The sequence below is a fragment of the Streptopelia decaocto genome (assembly GCF_964273445.1).
Source record: "Streptopelia decaocto genome assembly, chromosome: 15".
Lineage (NCBI taxonomy): Eukaryota > Metazoa > Chordata > Aves > Columbiformes > Columbidae > Streptopelia > Streptopelia decaocto.
This window is the reverse complement of record NC_138670.1, coordinates 9,512,466-9,536,455: the sequence shown is the minus strand read 5'-3', so window position 1 is coordinate 9,536,455 and position 23,990 is coordinate 9,512,466. Positions and strand designations below refer to the sequence as shown.

Sequence of the window (23,990 nt, the reverse complement as noted above, 5' to 3'; positions counted from 1 at the left end):
AGCTCTCAGAATAGTCAAGGAGGTGCAATCAGTATTTTGATGGCAATCTACTGGCTTGTTCTGCTATTGCTGTGCCATTCCTGTGTCTTTAAAAGAACAAAACTCCTTAAAGCTTTTACTGGATGTTTCCCTAATGGATGGAGTCTTCATTGGGCAGAGATGACACAGTTTGCTTTATTCCTCCTCAAGTGTTTAGTGCAAAATATACCTTGGGAGGAGGAGACTGGTAGTAAGTATGTCAGTGGCATTGTATGTTAATGGTATTGCTGCCAGCTGGAAGAAACTGAAACAAAATTTGAATTGCTTTAAGGTGGCTTGGGCTGAAAGCTTAGTCAGCTGTGAGCTCTTTAGCTATTGCTTTCATCTGTGCTTTTGGGAGGGGTGGGAAGACATCTCATCAGGGATTTTCCTAGAGCTGAGAGGTAAGACATTTTATATTCCTTGTTGTCTGGAATGTCTGTAGTTTTTTGGGGGTTGATATTAGATAGTGAGTTATTTTCTTAATGCTAAGATACATCCTGTGGGGATTTTTTGATCCTTGCAGCAATAAAGATGCAAAAGCTGTTTAAAAGTCATAGATGGCATTAGGAGGTAGTACCCTTGTCACCTTTTCTTAGTTATGATACTGACTCCAATACCTCAATTTAAAAGTCTTGAGGTATGCTGTCAATGAACCAAAACATAACAAAACCTACACTTTTAAGTATAATTATCCTGGAAGAAGAAATGGTGTGATAACAGTAGTATTGTGAGATCACTGAAAATGCAGAATCTCTCACCTCACCCCTACTACCTGAGTAATCTGAGCAGTCTCAGAGGTGTCCTCAAACTCTTTTTAATAAAGTTTTCATGATAAACCATTCTGCTATGCCCTGTGGATATTTGCCCTCACTGGGTAAATCTGCTTTGGGAGTTCAGGGCGAATTTGGAAGCTGGTATCTGTCCAGCTCTAACAGGTTTTGTGCTGTTTCGACCGAATATGCCTTGGTGAGAAATTGGTGCATGACCTTTCTGCTGAGGTGTGGATGCATTCTGAGTAACCTCCAGCCGTATATATTATTTCTTATTCCAGATCTGTGCCTGTTTCTCATAATTGTTTTTACAACAGTATCGACAGTAGATTTTTAGTGAGCAAAAAGAAATAAAATGATAAGTTGTCAGCTTTTTTTTCTGCACATCTCATGTGTGTGAAATGCAGAATGCTAACTAGAATAGTCAGGAATCTGGGGCTTTTTATCAGTGGTAAAATTTCAGCTTTACATCTTAATAGTAGGATACAGTGTTACCATAAGTAAATTTTTCTGGTAATACTAGAAATAAGAAATGAATAGCTAAGGATCCATTGCTGAATAATGAATAAACTAAAGGCTCGATTAGCACCTTTCAGCTTTAAGATAATTTTAGTGCCACCACTATTTGAGTCAAGAAGGGATGTCACTGACTGTAGAAAGAACAAAAGAGCAACCATTTCAAATGCTGCTGTTAAAGCTGTACTGTGTGGTTATAGTCATACATTTGTCTGGTTTGTGAAAACTCACTTAAGCTCTTAGGTCTACTTGATGCAGAAAACCCTGCAAAATTAATTTTTATTACTATTAACAGTAGCAGTAGATCATATATGTAGTATCATAAATCAAGCTATCTGTTCTCAATATTTGATTCAAGAGCCTGCTTCAAATAGAACAGGGAAACTTTTCAGACCTCAACACATGAGAAGCTGTACAATAAGAGAGACAGATTATTTGCAGATAAAATTTAAGGTCTAAAAGAACTTGTAAAAATGTTGTCACAGGTTTTAGTAAAAATACAGAAATTGTGGTTGCATGGCTAAGGAGTTTGCAGGACTACAGGGGAAAAAAAATGTAAGGGAGAAAAAATCTGAATGCTTAAAATATCTTATATACAACAAAAATTTGAATAGGAGTAGCAATTACACTCCTCTTTTGCTCTCCACATGCACATGAGTACTAGCAGCGTTCATAGAATGGGTTGGGTTGGAAGGGACCTTTAAAGGCCATCTAGTCCAACCCCTCCACAGTGAGCAGGGACACTTTTGACTAGATCAGGGTGTTAATAGAAAACCAAAATAATCATTACAGAATCACTGAATGTCAGGGATTGGAAGGGACCTCGAAAGATCATCCAGTCCAATCCCCCACTGGAGCAGGAACACCCAGATGAGGTGTCCAGGCGGGTTTGAATGTCTCCAGAGTAGGAGACTCCACAACCTCCCTGGGCAGCCTGGGCCAGGCTCTGGCACCCTCACTGAGAAGAAGTTTCTTCTCAAATTTAAGTGGAACTTTTTGTGTTCCAGTTTGAACCCATTACCCCTTGTCCTACCATTGGTTGTCACCGAGAAGAGCCTGGCTCCATCCTCCTGACACTCACCCTTTATATATATCTGTAAACATTAATGAGGTCACCCCTCAGTCTCCTCTTCTCCAAGGTAAAGTGCCCCAGCTCCCTCAGCCTTTCCTCACACGGGAGATGCTCCACTCCCTTCAGCATCTTTGTTGCCCTGCTCTGGACTCTCTCCTGCAGTTCCTTGTCCTTCTGGAACTGAGGGGCCCAGAACTGGACACAATATTCCAGGTGTGGTCTCACCAGGGCAGAGTAGAGGGGCAGGAGAACCTCTCTGACCTACTGACCACCCCCTTCTAATACACCCCAGGTACCATTGGCCTTCCTGGCCACAAGGGCCCAGTGCTGGCTCATGCTCATCCTGCTGTCCACCAGGACCCCCAGGTGCCTTTCGTACGTTAGTATGTATTACAAAACTTGGAGCTACACCTGTTAATACTAATAGTACAGTTACCAGCTCACAGCTGAAAAAATATCCAATCACTTTCTTTCTTGATGTTGTGGTTCATCTCTAGTAACAGAAATAAATCCATCTATCATTTATATGTTTCAGATTGGGGCAAAATAACTATTTACCAACATGCGCGAGGCTGAAAAATAACAACTTTGCACAGCCAAATCTAAGTGATGGCACTCCTGTGTTATTGTAAATACTCAGATTAAAAATCCATGCAAGCTTCCTCAAAAAATGGACTTAAATTTCCCAGCTGATTTTGTTACCTATGCACTTTAAAAAATAATTAATATTAACCAATATACAATACTGTTTGGGTCTTGTTATAGACAAAAAGATATTCTTAGAAGGCTATGAAAGCAATCTGTGATACTGACAAATCATCGTGACTACTTTGTCATAGTATGACTCAAAATCTGTGTGGTCAAATTTGGCTTCCCTTCTTATAAGTTTGGCTAGAGCTATGAACAAACATACACACACAATGAATACCGCCAGAAGCCAGGCTTGGAACATGGGTATGTAGGGAAGAAATTAATCTTAAAACACAATTATACTGATCATGCTTTGGTATCTAGTAATACAGTAGTAATGAGATCATATAAAAATGGGGAGCTGAAAGACCATTCAATTTCATGTCTATTCTTAACAAAAGTTTTCATCTGTCGATATTCATCTACAAAAGTATGAATCATGCACTAAATACTGAATTTTCATCAGTAAAACTGGCTACATTGCCGGCCTTTAGGTATTCTGCTTGCAATGTTTTTAAATACATTATGTTTATTTTAATTCTGTTCACAACTGGATACAGGCTCATCATAAAACCCACTGAAGTCAAGTAAAGACTTCCCTTTATGGTAAGGAGATCACAACCATAGCACTTTACAGGTTTTGGGGTTTTTCTTATTTTTCCCTTAAACAATGACAGTGGTATTTATTCTGCTGAGGAAGTCCTATGAATATACTCACCCCTAAGTGTTGTTTATCACAGGCTGCCGTTTCACTGTAACTACTTAAGCAGAGCTTCTCTAGCTCATATTGCAACGTCATCTAGTGCCAAGTAGAAATATTATTGATCTCAGTAGAAAAAACAAGGTTGAACAAAAGGAAAAGCCTCACATTATTTAAGAAACTTAAACTCTCCAAAGCATGAGTGGTGAAAAACACGCAGGTAATATTGCTAGAGATGCTTGCACTGCTGCTCTAACTGCTTTCTCTGGAAAAATTAGGCCTTCAGTCTCCCCAGGTAGTTAAACCTGCATCTTCTCTTACTTCATCCACAACCAACTTGCTTATATATTAAAAGAGACATTTTAAACATCTGATGAAAATAATTTAACCACAACAGTTTTCTCTAATGTTTGATATATGTTTAACATAAGCTTCTCCTAATCCTACTAGTTAAAGCCTGCACAAAGCCCCTTGGATTCCTCTGGCTGTTGGTGGTGGGTGTAAGTGCAGGAAGTGCAGTAGGGTGAGGAAGGTGAGCACCCCCGAACGGAGGGGCTGCGCAAAATCCCAGCAGCTGCTGAGCCTGGACAAGGATGTGAGGTTCTTAATGGGAGCAGCAATTTGTGTTTTGGTTTTTGTTTGTGTTGGTTGGTTGGTTGTTTTTTAGAGGAGGGGTGTTGGTAAAGTGAAAATGATAGCTAAAGAAGTTGATGCATCGGGATACCAAGGCCTTTTTGCTTTATTGTGAGTGAAAAAGAACTTTATGTAGGAGTTCACAGAACTTAATCTAGATAGCAGAATATTGTAAAAAATGTATTAGCTTAGCTTTTGAAACCAGGAGCTGATTAGCCGCTGGTACAATGCTGTGCTTAAATGTTTCTGGTTGTAGAGTTATGTGTTGTGAAGTAGCTCTGGTTTTTGGATTGGGCCCGAAACAATTTCATATCAAAATCAGAACATGGACAACTTCATATTAAGCTTCTAAAAAAAAAATTACAATCATTTGAATTAGAGAGTGACTGCAATATGGCTCAGCTGTCTGAGATGTACCTGCTGAAGCTCTTGCATGCAGTGCAACTGTAAGGCTGTCAAAGCTTCTGAATTTCAAAGGAGAAGCAGAATGGGCCCAGGCGTAGGCTGCAGCTGTAATCTGTGTTTGGTAGCGTACAAGTCCTCTCATGAGTCACACTCCAGAGAACACTGTGGATTCTGTTTAGCCTCTTGGGATTTTTTTTTCCCTGGGCTGCGATCTAATACTTCTTCCACGCCCCATCTCTCCTCCTGTGGACAAGCCATGTTTAGCTTGAGTTGTTAAGATGGAACCTAGGAAATTCACAGTTCTGATGTAGATACTTTCTGACATAGTTCATACGATTAATTTTATATGTGGCCCAAGGCTGGAAATTGCTCTCTACCCTACCTACCAAATTCATCCCTGATAACAGCTCTGCCTCTTAAGCTGATATTCACACTGTTTCTGCCTTTCTTTCTCTTGTATTCGGAACAGCATTTAAATCCACTTTTATGCTTTGTTTTATGGCTGATAAGTACAGCAGGTTTGTCAGATTTTCTTTGCCCTTCCCTAAATTAGACCATCATGAGAATTAATGGCTTTATTCTTTTACAGGCCTGCTTTCCTCTTCTACTCTTTTCCATTTTGACCAGCTTTATGATGCTCTTCCTGCATCATGTTGCTCTTTCCCCTCTTGCTTTCTTTGAGCTATTGTCTCTGAACTCCCTTATGTTGTTCTCTCTTTATGACTCTCCTATATTCCTTTTTTGACTTATGTTGATAGCTTGCTGCTCCTGCATATTCATTCAACCTATGTCAGTTTTTCCATTCACCAAGGTTCTTTTGATTTGTTCTCTGTGAAACATTACTCATTTTCTGTTGCTTAGTTCCCAGTTTTAACTATCACATTGCCAGTCCACTCCTCCCATGCTCTATCACAGCCTTTCTGTGAATTTGGAGTTGATTACCTCTACTGAAACCATCTCCCATATTTTGCTTTCCTCTTCCCAAAACTTTATGCTGTGTCTCTCATTGCAAAGTCTGTCTTGGCAACTGTCAGCCCCGTTGGCTTTCAGCAATGTCTTTTCTCTAGCAAAGCCATTCTGGTGGAAATCTGATGATCCACCTGACTTTTTTGACCATGCATTTATTATATATGTATATATATATTTTTCCTTCTTATTGTAATTAAATTCCATATGTGCAGACCCATCTTTACAACTTCTGAGTGAATCCTTTCCCACTGGCCTTTTTCTTTCTCTATATAGAGTTCTGCTGATTTATTCCAACGTGATATAGAAAGATGAGCACATCTGCTTTTCTCAGCTCATCATTCATCCCTCTACCACCATCTCTTCTTTCTTCTTTTCATGGATGCAGAAGTTTCTTGGTTGCCTTTCAGTTCACGTTAGACTTTACTCTCTCTCTCTCTCTCTCTCTTTACTCTCTCATTCTTTGCCTTAATTTCTGCTTCACCTCTGTTTCTTTCCCATAAAATACACAAGCAGAACTGCTGTGAATTTATTTCTGTACAGAGTCTCAAAGACACTTTCTTATTCATCGTCACAGATAAAACTTGTCTATTGTTTCCATGGTTCCCATTTACTGGAGCATTTTCTCCTTGCTTCTTGCTTGGCCTTGAGCTTCAATCTTTGAATCTTCACTGGCTCCTGCTCCCTATCACATTAAACAAATTTCTTGTCTTCAGGATATCTGCATCCAGGCTCTCAGGTTCCTACTACGGAGATTCTGATTTTTGACCTCTGATTAGCTTGTACCTGTCACAGGAGCAGTCTAAAACAAGCTTGGTTTTGCTCCCTTATATAGCCTTTTATGCACAGGAAGAGAAAGTTCCTTTTACAAGCCTGCATTGTTATCCTGTTTCAAATCCCTCTAACTTTCGTTTACTATGGTAACTACCAAAATTCCTTATGAGATATTGTGTGCAATAAAGCTGAATGTGTGATATGAAATTTGCCACTATATTCATGACCAAACTTGACGTTTACTAGCCTTTTTTAATGTAATAAACTTGTCTGCTTAAGCACTGTAAGACCTCTGAAACAGATGCCTTGTGGTATGTGAGTCTTAGCTCATGAATCACCCATGTAATAATTACAGTAATGATGATGATAAAAGCTAAACAGCTACTCCAATGAAGACATAAGCTACACTATGGTAATCACCTGAGGTGCTTACAAAGCACGGAGTGGTTACTGCGATTCGTTTGTTGCTTTATTACAAAATTTTAAAGAGTCTGATGTTTGTATGTTCCTAAAGCAGATGCTCTGTGTGTTGTTACAAAATACAGAAACCAAGGTTAGGATAGGCCACTGTGACAAAGAATGCACAAATAACAGGTAATACCTCTTGCTAAACAGAAGACTCCGAGATCATTACACTTGTTTCTACCACCTGAGGAATGAAATCTTAGAGACATAATTTAATTCCCCTTTTCTACCCTCACAAATGAATGTTCTAAGAATGTTTTATGTAAATGTGAGATGCTAAGAAACTAAAAAAACTGAGCTTTATTCTTTATTTTAACCATATAACCCTTCTTCAGTACTGAAATTGAAATAATTGTTCTTATCCATATCTGTGAAGCCCCTGCCTTGAAGTTTTTATGCTGTGCTGTATCTCAATTAACATTATTTAAAGGTTAGCTAAAACCATGATTTGATGAGATTGATTTCTGTTATGGTGACAGCTATTGGGAGGGTAAAGCAAGATCTTGCTGAAATCCCTGTCTGCTAAGGATTTTTGGCAAGACAAAAAACAAGAGTGGAAATTCTCAACAATGAAACAGTCTCTTACAAAGCAGGTACTATTAAATGTATATGCACTAATAAATACACGTTACACATTAAAATAGAAGTCGTATAAGTTCATATTTTTCAACCAGAGCAGTGTGGCCAAGTAGGAATGAGACCCACCCCATCCTGCTGTACATACATATGAGTGAATCTTGTCCCATGATGTAGGTGATGTGGGGAAAGGAAAAATAAATACTGGTAAATCTAGTGTTCAATTTCAAACACTTAATTACAGTTTGCTGTTTTGGAGTGCTGAAATATCTTTTGTTCACTAAAATTTCTGCTGTGATTCTTAGGAAAGACAGAAAGCAAAGTATTAATACCTTAGGTTGCAAGTAGTTGTGGTTCAATTTCTTTTCTCACAAAAGCTAGAGATTCAATATCTAGCTTGGATCATTCTGTCCCTCTCCTAGTAGTGTAGAATCATCATCTTCAGAATGTATTTTAATTGTTTGTCACATCTACATTGAAATGCTTGCAAGTACATGCAGGAAAAACTTCCAAAGACTTCTAGGGCAACTTTGGAAATGCAACCTAGGAGACATAGTCTTATGAAAATGTAATATAAATTATATTTTGTAGGCTCTGAAATTTTTCTTAAGCCCATCTCTGAGAGTATCTCAGTGGCATGTAGTTTAGTTTGCAAAAACACTCATTGCAGACCCTCTTGACACAAGTAAACAGAGAGCAAGAAAGGTGCCAAAGTGGGCCGAGGCCAAGCGTATGATGAGGAAGCTGTGACATCTCTGATTCTGCTGCCCACTGTGCTCAGAGCTTAGCGGGAGCAACAAGCCCTTCCTAGAAAAGAGGCAAGTTATCACCAATCAGCTCTTAGTAATGTGTTTTCCCTCTGTGAGAGGTGACTGCTTCCTGCTGTTGCCTTCTGCAGAGTTCCGACTGGTAGGCTTAACCCCTAATTTGGGAAAGAATAATTGCTCTAACAGTCACTGAAAAGCTGTCAGCACTTGCTTGGAGGGGCATTTCCTGTGCTTTTGTATGAAACATTCACCTTGTAGTCACTGTTCATTTGTACTACATCTCAAAGTTCCCTGTATTAAAAATGGAAGACGGGAGGGTTAACAACACTTAACTTGGATATAGAAAGAAGCTTACAAGGTATGTTGTGGTAGTGCATCGCTTTACTGAATAAGCAGGAAGCAGGTAGTGTGTCTAACAGTACTGTTCGCCAAGGGGAAATCAAATCTGTTACTGAATTCTGCAAAGATCAGTAACTCTCCCTTTTACAAAATAATGAAGCAAAGTTAATCATCTTCTCTTGCTTCCTAATTTAGTTATTCAAATGTTCAGTGCAAACAGAAAACATGAAAGAAAACTCAGGAGGATATCTGTGTAAGATATTTATATAAATAGAAACATTGGGAAAAGTAGTTGTGATTCTGTTTAGTTTTCTACTTCGGGAAAACCAGCCAGGAGAGGACTGCAGGAGCAGCACTGCCGTAAGCTCTTGCTGAGGGAGAAACTGGAGCACAGCTCAGTACTGTTTGTTTTCATGTAGGTTTAGATAATAAAACACAGAAGGCTGAAAGGGAGATTTGATTTACTATTGTTCATAAACCGCATTTTCTTAGGTCTGCAAGCTTCAGCTGTCCCTGCGTTTTTGCCAGGGTTTTAGATTTTTGCTTTTCTTTACATATTTTTCCGTCTGTATTTTCTGTTTGGATGATAAAAGGTTTAGAAGTCTAGAAGAGGAGGAGAAGGAGAGTGGTTTGCAGCAAGGAAGTGAAGTCTCTCATTTCATTCATTTCTTTTCTCATTGTTTGGCAGGTGGAAAGCACAGATTTACAGAGCTGAACTGGATCGGCTGAAGAAGTGGGAGAAGAGAAACAAAACAAGTGCAGCACCATTGAAAAGAGCTTCAGCTTTATCTGGCATCATCACCACAGCAACCAGAAAATACAATTAAAAGACAAGGGCTAGAGCAGAGGAGGTGAAAGTGCACCTCTTTACCTTTGGACAGAAGGCAGCAAAATAATTATGCAGGACAGAAAAGAGTATTTGATGGATCTAGCCAAACTGTGGCAGAGGGAAGTGTCCCTTCATTAACAGGAATGTGCCACTGTTTATGCACTGGAGAGGGGAGTGCCATGAGAACTACTGAAGAGACTATTTCTGTGGTTGCATATCTACATGTGTTTGCACCACGGCTGGGACTGAATTAGGTGGTACAGGCATCTTGGACCATCACGTATTGGATAGTGACTTTTTTTGTTCAAGGTGTACCTGGCACAAGAACTGAAAGACACTACAGATTTTTTTCACTGGCACAAAGAGAGCGAGACAATCTCCAGCCTTTCCCTTCTATAACTGCCTGCTATACCATGGGATGTCGGCAAAGCTCTGAGGAGAAAGAGGCAGCGCGGCGGTCCCGTAGGATTGACCGCCACCTGCGCTCTGAAAGTCAGCGACAACGAAGAGAGATTAAGCTCCTTCTCCTGGGTACCAGCAATTCTGGGAAGAGTACTATAGTAAAGCAGATGAAAATCATTCATAGCGGTGGCTTTAACCTGGAGGCCTGTAAGGAATACAAACCTTTGATTATCTATAATGCAATTGACTCCCTCACACGTATCATTCGGGCTCTAGCCACCCTTAAGATAGAATTTCACAATCCTGACAGAGCATACGATGCTGTGCAGCTTTTTGCTCTAACAGGGCCAGCTGAGAGCAAGGGCGAGATTACCCCTGAGCTGCTGGGAGTCATGAAACGGCTCTGGGCAGACCCTGGGGTGCAAGAGTGTTTTTGCCGCTCCAATGAGTATCACCTAGAGGATAATGCTGCATACTACTTAAACGACCTCGAAAGGATTGCAGCACTGGACTACATCCCTACAGTGGAAGATATTCTGCGTTCTCGGGACATGACCACAGGGATTGTAGAGAATAAGTTCACCTTCAAAGAGCTGACTTTCAAAATGGTGGATGTGGGTGGACAGAGATCTGAACGCAAAAAATGGATCCACTGTTTCGAGGGGGTTACAGCAATAATTTTCTGTGTGGAGCTGAGTGGATATGACTTGAAGCTGTATGAAGATAACCAAACAGTAAGTGTACCTTCTGCTCCTTACTCTTCTCTTCTCTTCCTTTCCCCTTTGCCAGCGTTTGGCCTTTTTTATCTCCCTCACTTCCCTCCCAAGGCAGTAATCCCTGAGTTCCCAGCCCGAAATGTGATTTCCTTCCCCTCAGGCACAATCTGTAGTAAAAAGCCAGAAGCTACAATTCCTTTCTTTAGATAGTTTTTCCTACTGGTCATATTTCTTTTTTACTATTACTTTTGGGAAATAGAAGCCAATGGAATGTGCTCTTCAGACAACAGCAGATTTGGTTTTTGTGCCTTTTTGCTAAATGTTTGTCTAGTTAAGTGTTAGACCAAATGTCACTTTTAAAAGGTAGACAGTAGTGACATTCTGGTGCAAAGGGATGGTTAATATGGATGCCATGTTTTGCAAGTCCTGGGAAATTTTTAAGCTAAACCACTAACAAGTAGCAGTTTTCTCCCCATATTTTTCCAGGATTTTGAATCAGAATTTGGGATGAAATTGATTTTAAAAAATAATAGTTCAGATGTGGTTTTTAATTAGTATGGAACTTTAAAATGTTGTTTGACTGTTTTTGTTCAAATGGCTGATTTGCCTTGTCCAATTAATAACTATTCCTGTTTAATTCCCTTTAACGTTATTAGCTTCTGATTTTCACAGCATGCAAATACAGTAACTATGGAAAAATATATGAACACTTAGGCATATGCAATTGTGTGTTTACTATCACATTCAGCTTGCCTGAGTTAAGCTTTATGGTGTTTTACTTGAACTTAGTTTTTTTGACAGACTTGTAAAATGTGATGCTCAAGAGACGGGAGTTTGTGGGTAGGAACACATAATGAGTCTGTCATCTAGAGGTTCATAAACATGCTGTATTTATGTTTGAAAACAGCTGCCTTTCAGGAAGAATTAAAATCTATACTGTAAAATCATAAGGTTAACCTTAAAATGCTTCTATTTCTCTTGTACTCTCTTGCACATCTTCAGTTGTTGTACATTGAGAAAGCTTGTTCAGCAGTGTTGGTTCCTGGAGTACTCCAGAACACCCAAATCCTTGTTCTTTTACAGCAGGTGCATTACATGAGTGTTGTTGGGGAGGAAATTGTTCCAAGAAATTTTACATGCTGTTTGAAATCTAACTGCACCTCAGTAAATCCACAGAAAGAGGACCTTTCAGCCAGGTCTAATGATCTGGTTTTGGCAGTCTTGTGTGGACGAGGATTATTGGTCAGCCTGATTAGACAGACCCCCATTTATGTGTAGTACACACAGCTCAAAGTTTCTCTACCAAGAATCTGAAGTCAAATGTAGTGTACTGCATTTGTACGTGTAAGATCCCTATCACCTTTTTGACATCCTCTAATGCTTGGATGACTGTGACACCACTGTATATGCAGCTATCCATTTCCTTTTCCCTTTTTGCCCTAAAACAATAATTTCGAGGAATCCCTGAGACTCTCATGACTGATTACCAACTAATAGAGACTTCTCTAAAATGATCAAGTGGGGGAACAGGCTGAGAGAAAGGGAACTCTGCCCACAAACAGACTGGGTGGGAAGGAGTACTGAAGCTCTACATCAGATGTCTGTCACATTGCAGGTCTCTGTTGTGAATTCTACCCTGAAAAGCTCCACTCGCCTGTCCTGTGGAAGGGGCCAATGGTCACCTTCTTCACTGTTGTTTATTTTGTACTGGACTTGTGAAATGTCGACATAGTTGCATCCCTGATTTTTTTTTTTTTTTTTTCATTAAAAATAGTTTATTGAGAGCTGCTGTACTCTTTAAAGATTCCAAATACATTGTCATGGTTTTGATAATGATTTGAATAACTGTAGTGGCTTTAATGGCTAAATGTAAAAGCCTCCCCAAAATTATGCATGTTTTCTATAACACATGCTGTTCACCAGATTCCTGGGGCAAGATGAACTCTATCAGTACCTGAAACAACTCCAGTCTGCATTTTATACAATATCACTTATCACAGAATCACAGTACAGATTAAAATATTGTCAGGTAACCTAGGGGATTCCAGAGTTGTGGTGATGGGAGCTTATTGTAATTGAGGTGGGGAAACTTCATGAGATGGAAGTGGTTCAAGAAAGAAATTACATAGCTGATACTTCTGACATATTTCCCGGAGTTTGTATTGGAAGCTGACAGCAGTCACTAAGGTAGAGTTGGAGGAAGATGTTAATATTTCCTTGCAAGCCGTATGAAAAAATCACAGACCAAAACCAAATAAATATCAGACAAAACCCATAGAGCAATATTTCTCAGAAATCTCACCCTTGGCTTTTTGTGTGCTGGTTTGTTTTTACTGCCATACCTGTCTGTTCAAGTTCCCTATTCTGCAACCAACTCCTTCCCTCCAACCCAGCATAAGACTAGAACATCACCGAAGAAAAGAGGTAAAACTATTCCCTTAATATCCTATGTATGTAGGAAAGGGATATCATTTTATACAGTCTCTTTTACTGATAAAGTGATATGAAATTATTTCAATTCATTCGTACTTTTAATTCCTTCGTCAGTATTTTTAGTTGCTAATAGAGTTTCCTTACAAAGATTCATTAGAAGGGAAGTTAAGTGATAAGTTTGAAAGGCAATTATACTTAGGTATGAACCAAGACTACTAAATAGTTTCCAAAAATATTCCCTTTGTTTTACAAGCTTGCCTTGTATGGTTGAATTCCTTTTGTGTGCATTTTCTATGATTCTTCAAGGGAAAAAGACCTTGTGGTCAAGAACATTCCCCATAGCTGACTTTTGATAAAACCTTTCACAAATACTTGAATTTTACTGCAAATGAAATATGCATTTTGACTACTAAGTCTTTTGCAAAGATTCTTCTTATTAGAAGGCAGCTAAGTGACAAGTTTGAGAAGTAATTATGCTAGGTCATGAGAAATATCAGACCAGATAAATTTATTTTAAGAAAGAAAAAGAAAAGATCATTACCTAATTTTTAGTAGCATTGTCGGGTTTGTCTAGATCTTTCTGTCGTGCTGCCATCCTCTCCATATGCTTGAGGCTATTCTACAAGTGTGGAATTCTCTCTTAACAGCTTTTTGCAAAGACAGGATATTTGCAATGATCCTTGTCAGAACTGTTTTTGTTGGTATAGCTTCCGCATATATATTAATAGTCGGTCCTGAGTAGAGCTAACTTGTGAAACCTATTCAGGGTGAGAATATTATAGTGAGACCAATGTGCAGAAGGGAGAACAAAAATACTGCCCCAAATATCAGTTGCCTGGACAATTTTTCCTTTGTGTGTTATTAAGAGACAAATTAAGTTACATTTTATATTGCCTGGAAAGAAATGAGAGAAGGGAAAGACAAAATTTTTATGGGGCTTTTGTCCTTCTGCTACACTTTATTCTGGGTAACATCACTTGCAGAGACAATCACCTGAGTTAACAATTTGTATGTCTGGCCAAACCAATATTTTGACTTGTCTGTTCAAAATGTGCAACACTTTGCTGTTTACTAAAGAGCAAGATGGTGAAAACTATAATTCTTCACTTTTTTTGATTCTCTCCACCTTGTGTTTTTGCTTCTGTCACTCTCTATGACAGTACTTTTCCTGCTTATCTAGGATTATCTGCAAATGTGATCTGGGCCTGTTTTCATTTCCACAATGTCTTACACATTTTTTTCTACCTAACATGTAATAAATATAGCTTCATCTTTCCATGCACATAGCTAATATGACTCATCTAGGCATCAGCTGCCTCTTCTTTTGACACAGTTGCAAAATTGGTTTGTACAATACCTTTGGAATGCTGTTGATTTATTACAAGATTATTATTCCTGACCAGCACTCTGAGAAGGCTGCCTTAAGTTTTTATATCCCCATCCTGATTTAATCTCTATTATACCAAATAAATTACTTGTCTTCATTTTTAGGGTCCTTAGCAGCTGATTGACCTGTTCTATCTTTTATTACATATTAAGATGTCATCTCTGGCCTTTGATAATCTGAAATTACGAAGTAATGTAATGATTTTTTTTTTCCACCTGACATGTTGCATCCTGCACTTAGGAGGAGTTTTCTGTTAATCCCTAAGTGTCTCATCATTATTTAAATTTGCCTTTAAATTAATGTGTGCTAGAGAATGTTAAATCATCTGTACTCTCTCATGTTAGTACTCCTGTCTCTCACCCTGAAAAGGAGTCTTGCGGTTTCTTTGCCAGTGTCCTCATCTGTCTGTGTGCACTCAGTTTTGTGTTTCATACCTGCTATACATCCTAATGGATAGTTTTCCATTTTCTTTCATAGTCTGTACATGCAACAGGGTTCTAGACCATTAGAAAGGTTCTTCAAAGATACAATAATAAAGTAAATAATGAAATAAGTTAAACATGAATGTATAAATGAGAATTCCTGAGGTCAGTATTTGCAACAGAATCACATGCTGCAGGAGAAACCAAGTAAAGCTTGTACACATCTGCTTTTCCTAGAAATGACACTAGTTCAATAATTTTATAAACATGAATGCTAAAAAACCAAAACAAACCGAACACTTGGTGGCTATATTATTAGAATATTTTATGTGAATTGGGCAGTATTTGTAAAAGGAGGACATTCTAGTCCCCTCACTGAAAGCTTAAAACTTAACAAATACTACTTTTTTTATAATACATGCTTGAAAGGTGGTGGGGTTTTTTAAGCTGTGAATATTTGAGAACTGAAACATACCTAATAATGTTCTCATGGGGTTGTTTGAAGGGGTCCTCAGTCTAGACCAAAGCCTTTTCAAGTACAACTTTTTTGTTGTCTTTTGCATTGAAAATGTTCTGTGGCTGCCAAACTCTAACCTCATCCCAACTTGAACCTCATTTTGCTTAAGTTAACTGAATTGGTTTCTCTTCTAATTTCGAGTCCTATCACCTTAACTACAATATAAAGTTTTGATTCTTCAAGAGAGATGACAGATGGTTTATCAAAGATTACAATGTATTCACGTTTTTGTATGTTCAGATGATGCCACAAAGTGATAAGAACTTGCTCAATCAAATAAGCCATCAAAACACAACCTCATAATATTATGAACTCATATTTCAAATGTAAGAAGGCATATGTTAGGTTTTGATATAACAAGGCACAGTAGAAAGAGCAACATTTTCACAGTTAAATACAAATAAGAGCATACAGTACTGTAACAAAATAATCCAGAATATATCATAGCATACATTTTCAGAAAGCATGTTTACTAAGACCTGCTTCACCTTGCAATTCTTGATATGCACTTAAGCCACTTGCATGATCATTCCCATTGCAGGCAATAGTGCAATTAAGCCAGATTAATACCATGACTAGTGTTAGTCGAACTTTTGTTTGTAGTGTGAGCGCTTTTGTTTATGTAAATTCAAGGTTCCTTACATTTCTTATGGTATCATCACCTTTTTTGTTTGATGTATGTGGTGTTTCTACATGGGCTTTTCAAGAGTAGGTTCTTTGGAGCAGAAGTCAAGTGCTAGGAAGACAAATCACAGTGTTGCTATTCCAGCAGTTTTTTAAACTAAAAATAATGGCATCTAATATTAAAAACTTAGGTAACTGCCATTTCTCTGGCAGTTTGACAAGGCTTTTACAGGAACTTGAATTCCTTTAAAGATACTGTTAGACATTTCAGTATCTTGTTGACTCATATAGTGCGCATACCAGAAAGAGATTTTGGAGTTGTAACAGCTCGATCTATGAAAATATCAATTTGATGTTCAATAGTGGTCAAAAAAACAAGCAACGTTAGGAAAGCACTACAGAAAGAATCAGTATCAAATGCAGAGCATGTCTGTTTTTAGGATGCTATCTAAGTTATTGTTCTCCCATTATGAGGAAAATATGTTAGAACTAGAGCAAATATGACCTAAAGTACAGAATATTTTCAATAAAAATAACACTTAATAGATGGGGACTTTTTCTCCTGGCATACAGAAAATTGATTCCTAATCATTAGCTATTGTCTCTCTAAGAACCAAGAAAATCAAATTATATTAGTTGCTAAGATGTTCTGAACAAGGTAAAGGCAGCTCAGCACTACACAATGTAGAGTGAAATTATGGAGCATTTTGCCTGAGTATGTTGTGGCACCAAAACTCTGAAAAAGTTTAGAATGAAATAGAAAAATGGATAAAGGAAAATATCTGAAGACCTATTAAATGTTAAGATAGTGCTTTCATCTTGGAAGTTCTGAGTTCAGATCTTGAGAAGCAGGGATAAAATACTAGGGAAGTATTTGTGTTTCCCCTGATCTTAATTTTCTTCCCCTCCCTAAATTATCTGTTATTAGCAAGTGTAAGACATGGGTTTTTGGGTAAGATGGATCTTTGTCTCGGATGGCTGTGGTGGTGGGTTTTTTCTTTGGGTATTTTTCTTTGTGTTTTTTTGTTTGTTTTTCTTACGAAAAGTAATGGATGAGACATGTGTGATGTGCCATGGATTTTCTTTTATCTTTTTTTTTTTCAGTTGTGTGCTGCCAAGACTGAATACTTCAGCCTGAGTCTTGGGATGTATTTTTGAGTATCAAAATGCATTTTTAAAGCTATTAATAGGCTTAGTTAAATTTTGAACCTGTCAACCAATGACAGTGTCCCCTGATTATACTTCAAAATTAGCAGACGATGAATAACTCTTCTACTTCAATTAATTCAGTTCTATAACTCCTGTCACTTCTTTTTTAGATATTTAATTCTGATACTGTCCTTTCTTTACATTATTAAATCGATTGAAAAAACTTGCTTTCAAAATAAACAGCGTAGTCACTCTCTGCGTACTTTTCCCTGCTATTTACTGATTGGTCATATTTTTCCTATTTTTACAAATAGGAACCAACCCCCAAACATTTATCATCAGTAGAAATAAAATATTGATAATGGTTTAACACAATTTAGCATAAAAATCCATGTAACGGAAGTCCCATCTTTAGAAGCAATAATCCTTCAGTCCACCAGTTCTGGGGAGAAGGCTTATGACTAAACTAATGTTACTGAATAATACAATTGTATGTCATACATATGCTACATTTATTTAGTTTTTTTTTAGAACCCCTCCAGTTTAACAGCCGTATGTTCTCCTCTTCTGCTGTTTCCCTGGCAACATGGCATGGCAGAGTGTTGTATCAGTCGACACTGAGCTCTGCTTCAGCAGTGTCCTGCCAAAGCCAGCAGTGTTTCCAGCAATCCGAGCCCTTTCACTGCAACTGTGACACAGCAAGGAGAGTTTCTTACCATTAGTATTTGCCAACATCAGTTGGAATGCCACTGGTGTAAATGTTTATGCAGCAGTGCCCTGATAATACTGCCTGGGGATGTCATTGGACTTCTCAGATATTTTTACAATGCTTTTTAGTATTAGGTATAGTTCAATAGTATGATTTCTCCTGGCAGTGATACAAAAAGGGATGATTCTAATAGCAGCTTGTATTGTGCCTTTGCTGTTCTTCATAAATAAAATAAAAGCAATAATTAGAAAGAAATAAATAAACCACCAATAACCCATCCATGGAAGAACAATCAACATGAATTGGAAATGTGAGAGGTTAATAAACGAGGTTAAAGATATGTAAAAAAAGAAATAAAAATAAAAATGAAAGGCTGACAAAACTAAATGCAATGTGGCTGTGCCTAAAATGTCCTGGAGGCAGCATTCTGCAGAGCATCTGCCTGTCATTGCTATCCAGAAATCCACACTGAGACTTGGAGCATTTTAAAAGGTTTCAAAAGGTTAATTTGTGTTGTTTAGCTAAAAAGATTGCTGAGTACCTGCTTAGTGTGTAAGTACCTGAAGGAGTAAAAAATGCTCAATACTTAGCAAAATACATGATCTAATGGAGAAGGCAACATAAGAAATAAATGGCTACAAGCTAGGTCAGTTAAATACCAACTTGAAATAGACTTTTTTTTTTTCTTCTCCAAATTTTGGGTTTTTTTTAGGAAGGAGACACAACCAGCTTTGCCGATAGAGTTTAGTCAGACAGCCATTGCCAGCTACAAATGACTAGGCTTAGGACGGAGAAAACCCAATAGATGGAAATGACCATAGTTCTGATCAATGGAAGTTAGACCAAAAGACCCAATGAATCATGACACTCCCAGTTTAATATTTACTTATACAGAGATAAAATAAAAGTCCAAATTTTAGAGCCTTTTTATTTTATAAATTAAATAATGTATTCTGGCTAAATCACAGAATCACAGAATGTTAGGGATTGGATTAGCCAATTTAGGGATTGTCTTTGTATTACATACCGTGTTCCAGTCTCCTCAAGGGTGAAGATACTATAGTGGAGTATGCCCGTGCAATGGTCTTTTAAGAACTGAAGCTTATATTTTTAATCAGAAAAACTGACCATCTAGGATATAACTGCTAGCTTATACTATTAGGATAATTCAGTAATGCTTAGGATTCAAATCTCTGCCATTAAAAAAATAACCAAAATAGTTACTCCAAATAAGAGTCATGAATAAAAGTATAGGCAAGTCAGTACATTTCCTGCTTCCAGTTAGATTTTATATGATTAAAAGAATGTTAAGGTTTTATGGCTATTTTAGAACATTAAATGTACTCAGAGTTAAAATGTATGAGAGTCTTTTTGAAAGGGTGAAATTTTAATTGCATTTTATATCAGATGCTCTATTTGCGATAAGTGAAAGGAATTGGAAGCTTTATACAGGTGAGACTTCAAAACTAAATAGTTTAGAGTTGTGAAATATGTTTTTCAGTTACAAAAGATAATTCTATAAGTACTTTTAATTTTGTATTTTTTCATCTTGTCCTAATTCTGTTTCTTTTGCCTAAGCACTGAAGTATACAGTTATGCCATAACTGCTACCAAATATTGTAACAGAATTATTAAAAGGTAAAGGAGGAGACAAAATCTTGCTGTTGTTATAGGACCCATTATACAGACTTGAGAGGTACTGAAGGCAGGAGGTAGGCAGGGGGAAGGGAGCAGCATGGCCCTGCCAGCCAACATACACAACCACTGCTGGGTGATCTCAGCAAACCACATTTACATTTTAAATAGATCCTTTCTATTGATGTAAGGTAAAGTAGGAATACAGGCTGTTTGTCCCCCAGATATTATTTTCAGAAGCATAAAGAAATCCTGTTGGTTGTGTGGGTGAAACCGAGGAGAGGTGAGATTTTTTTTTTATGTGCTTTTTGCTGACTATTTACACAATACAGTTATCACTACATTGTACAAACATAGCAGAGACCTCATTTTAATCCTATATTGCATTGGTCTGTTTCATGCATTGCTTAGAAGTAGCCTGATGTTACCATAGGCCTGGCAACAAGTCCAATTTAGAGATCCAAACCTTTTTTCCTGTGCTGCTCGCTCACATTCTCCGAACTGAGCTATTTTTTGCTGGATGAGTTCTACTGATCGCATTTACAGTGTGACCTCCCAAACAGATGTGATAGCATAACGGAGGGACGTTCCACTGTGCTGTAGGAGTAGGGTAATTCCTTTTCCAGCTTCACTGTCAAGGTCAGCTTAACAGGGAGCTATAGCCTAATGCTGCGGCGTTAGAATTTGTCACCGGTCAGCAGCCATTCTCACAGCAAACATAGACCCAAAGAACTCTTCTAGTTCCCTTGCAATACAAGACGAATTATTAGCATACTAGGAAAACAGGGATCTTGAATCAAAGCCACATATCCTTGACATGGAGCAGCTCTGATTGTAGCTACAAGACCAAGGCATTGAGAAGTTGAATGTCATGTATCTGTATTTCCACATGTTATGGTGGTAGATTTAATCTCCAAAGATATAAAATGAACTACAATATCACAGAATAAAAATTTTAGATTTTGCAATACTAGTTTATGAATGAGACATGGAAACAGAGGAGGTATGTTTGTTTCCAGGGATGTTTAGCTGTAGATTGGGTTAATACATCTCTGCATTTCTAAGAGAGAAAATGTAGTAAGTTTTAATAGCAAAATGAAATGTAGTACACAAAGGAAAAAAATAATATGGTCTTTTCTCAGTCAAGTTGAAAAATTCTATTTTATTACAATATTAGAGTTTTAAATTATATTTTCACCTTCATCCTGTTATCTTGTTTAAATAACTCTTGCTGTTTTAATCGGCAGTCAAGACCGGAGCTATTACTACCCTGAGTGTAATTATACCTTCTGTCTGCTAGTAGAGGAAGAAGAGAAACTGCCAGTTACTGAGTGTTCATGTTTCCAAACTACACAGTCACAAAATAAACTCTGTACTTCAGTATCCATTATGTACCAGCCCCTCCCCTCTCTTCAATATTGATGCAAAAAATAGGGATCTATTAAAAAAACAAAAAACAACATAAACCACCAAAAATAGACACCATAATTTTAGCAGACTTAGAACATAGACATTACTATAACTTCCTCTTGATACTATTTGCTAAATTGGCTAATCCATGGAATTCAGTGTCCAAAGTGGGTCTTTCCCATTCAGACATTAAATTCCACAAAATATCCAGTCATCCAGCCTGAGACAGGGTTTCAGCCACACAGTGATCACTGATAGTTGTAAGAAAGTGACACTTGAAGTTAGGCGGAGGTGTCCTGAGTAAAAAGGAGAGATGAAGCTTTTCTAAAATGTTACCACTGCTATTCTGCTCAAGAAGACATTTAAAACAGAAAGGCTACAGTGAGTCAAAGAAATGTCACCGTGTTCTGAGAATACAAAAGCCATTCTGTACTTAAATCATTCAATTTCTTCTTCAAAACATGAATATTTAAAATAGAAAAGTGCATTGACAAAAAATGCTGATGTGAATAAGTGAAGAGAGCACTCAAGGAAATAAAGTTTTTGAGAAGTACCCTTACATTTTACTTAAAAACCCAACTCACCAAATATACTATAAAAATCTCAGTCTTCAGAGCCTGACTGGTGGCAATGGAGCTTAGTTCTAACTAAACAAAGATTGTAAAATTGCTATCCTAAAGTGTATTTCAAATCTAGGTGCAAATAATTGCTCATCCCATGAGGTCCACTTCACTGGTGAAGTGACTGGTCTTCTCTAAGATACAAGATGAAAAAAATCAGGAGTGTGTCTTTTTTTTCCTAATGAAATATTCAGGGATGTTCTTGTACCACTGCCATCTCTGGAGACAGACTGATTATAAGCTCTCCTGCAACCATTTATCTGGAATCAAGGATCACAAGGAGTGTCAGTGCTTTTCTAGAAGCTTTTAAAGACAAGTAACATAAAATAGAACATAAAATAGACCCATATTAGAAACCTTTACTGCTGAGTCTACCATGGTACCTAGGTAAATTATGGCATGTGCCTAAGGCACACACTTCCTTCACTTCCTGAACAAGAATTTTTAAATAGCATATATGGTAAAAGGTAGTGACATAAATTATATTTTCGATGATTGGTAGTTTAAACTGTATTTTCAAAACTGCCTATGTGATGTCTTAAACACTAAAACTGAAAAAATGAATATTCTTTGAAAACTCTGTGAGGAATTCCATGCCTTATAAGACATATGATAAATGTACCATACCGATTCATCATAACACAGTAATCTTGGCTACCCTTAGCACCACTACAAATCTAGTAATTTTTATCATCTGCTACTTAGTTGTATTATCATCTTCAAAAATTCTTGCTGCTTTCTGTTGAAATGACATTTCATATACTATTCCCTGAATATTACAACAAAAGAAAATAGCTTCCCTTAATTTTTTTCTAAGTTCTTCTCACAGAATCACAGAATGTCAGGGATTGGAAGGGACCCCGAAAGCTCATCCAGTCCAATCCCCCTGCCGGAGCAGGAACACCCAGATGAGGTTACACAGGAAGGCGTCCAGGCGGGTTTTGAATGTTTCCAGAGTAGGAGACTCCACAGCCTCCCTGGGCAGCCTGGTGCAGTGTCTCTCACCCTCACTGAGAAGAAGTTTCTTCTCAAATTTAAGCAGACTCTCTTGTGTTCCAGTTTGAACCCATTACCCCTTGTCCTACTGTTGGTTGTCACCGAGAAGAGCCTGGCTCCATCCTCCTGACACTCACCCTTTATATATCTGTAAACACTAATGAGATCACCCCTCAGTCTCCTCTTCTCCAAGCTCCAGAGCCCCAGCTCCCTCAGCCTTTCCGCACATGGGAGATGCTCCACTCCCTTCAGCATCTTTGTTGCCCTGTGCTGGACTCTCTCCAGCAGTTCCCTGTCCTTCTTGAACTTCTCCTTCATTTCTCCTATCCACTGTCAAAGTAGTTACTGCTGAAGTTCCTTTTCAGTACATAAAGAAATAAACTTGTGTATGTGTGTATATACATACAAATATATATATGTAAAACCTACTAGATATAGATGCAGTTTGAATTTCAAGATACAGTTCTCAACATGTGGAATTCTGAAGTAGGTGTGCTGACGTAACTGGCATTGCATAGATTTATGTGCTAAGCTTTCTTTACAGTTACTATTGCATTCATCAAGGATTTTTAACTGCATTTGGTGATATAGGTAATTATAAAAAAAATCTCAGATTTGAGTGTCATGCAGTTATATTTGCAATACCTGCACATTTCAACAATCAGTTACACACGTGCAGTACTATAACAAGATTTGATGCCAAAAAATGTAGGTTTTTTTTTTTTCATACCTAAAAGTATAGGTGATGTCTTGGAGCATTTATCATGATTCCATTAGATACTAGAGTCAGGACTGCCGAGACATGATGATAATGACAGTCTACACCATATTTAAGAGCCCTTGCCAATAAGCAGACTGAAATCTCTTTAGTCCAGCTGTCTGTGCTCAGACTCCTGCTGTAAATCTCATCTGGCCTTGTGGCAGTGCTGGAAATCACCCAGGCGAGGCTTAAGACAGACTTTTCATGTTACCTGTGTAATGCACTGCAAGGGCACATGGGCTGAATGGCAGACTCATCCAGCCTACTGCATCCATCATCAAGAAAGGTGAGTGCATGGTTCACATTCAGATAGTAAAGACATCCTTCTGGCATGGCCCACGGTTTACTCTTTGTCCTGATGTGTAAGTGTGGGCTTGCATCTATGACAAGTAGTTAATGTGTTTAGATTTCAGAGAGGAATTAGTCCTATATTCACTAGGTAGTTCACTGCCCTTCTAGTGCATGTAGTACAACTACTAGGACAACTAGATGCACTTTTTAAATCAAAGTCTGCTTCTTTCTGTTTTTAAAGAAATGCAATTAGTTGTTTCTTGGCATTTTAAATTGGAAAATCTGAAATGCTCTTAATGTGATTTTCGTGGCTCTGCTCAAACATCAGGTTTATAAAATGATTTTCCCTATGAAGAAGACAGATTTAACTTTGGCTTTAAAGACTTTAATATATTG

At 37.9% G+C, this 23,990-nt stretch overlaps 2 protein-coding genes across 2 annotated transcripts in view; one reads left to right on the top strand and one right to left on the bottom strand.

Moving 5' to 3' along the window:
- RSPH14 (radial spoke head 14 homolog) overlaps nt 1–23,990 on the bottom strand; it is a gene marked incomplete at both ends in the record, with an annotated part of 69,084 nt that overhangs the window by 26,726 nt on the left and 18,368 nt on the right. The window lies entirely within an intron of this gene.
- GNAZ (G protein subunit alpha z) overlaps nt 1–23,990 on the top strand; it is a 41,012-nt gene that overhangs the window by 8,185 nt on the left and 8,837 nt on the right. The window contains exon 2 of the mRNA XM_082066330.1: nt 9,383–10,659. Within this exon, the coding sequence (XP_081922456.1) occupies nt 9,937–10,659 (723 nt within the window). The 5' untranslated portion in view covers nt 9,383–9,936. The remainder of the gene's footprint in view (nt 1–9,382; nt 10,660–23,990) is intronic.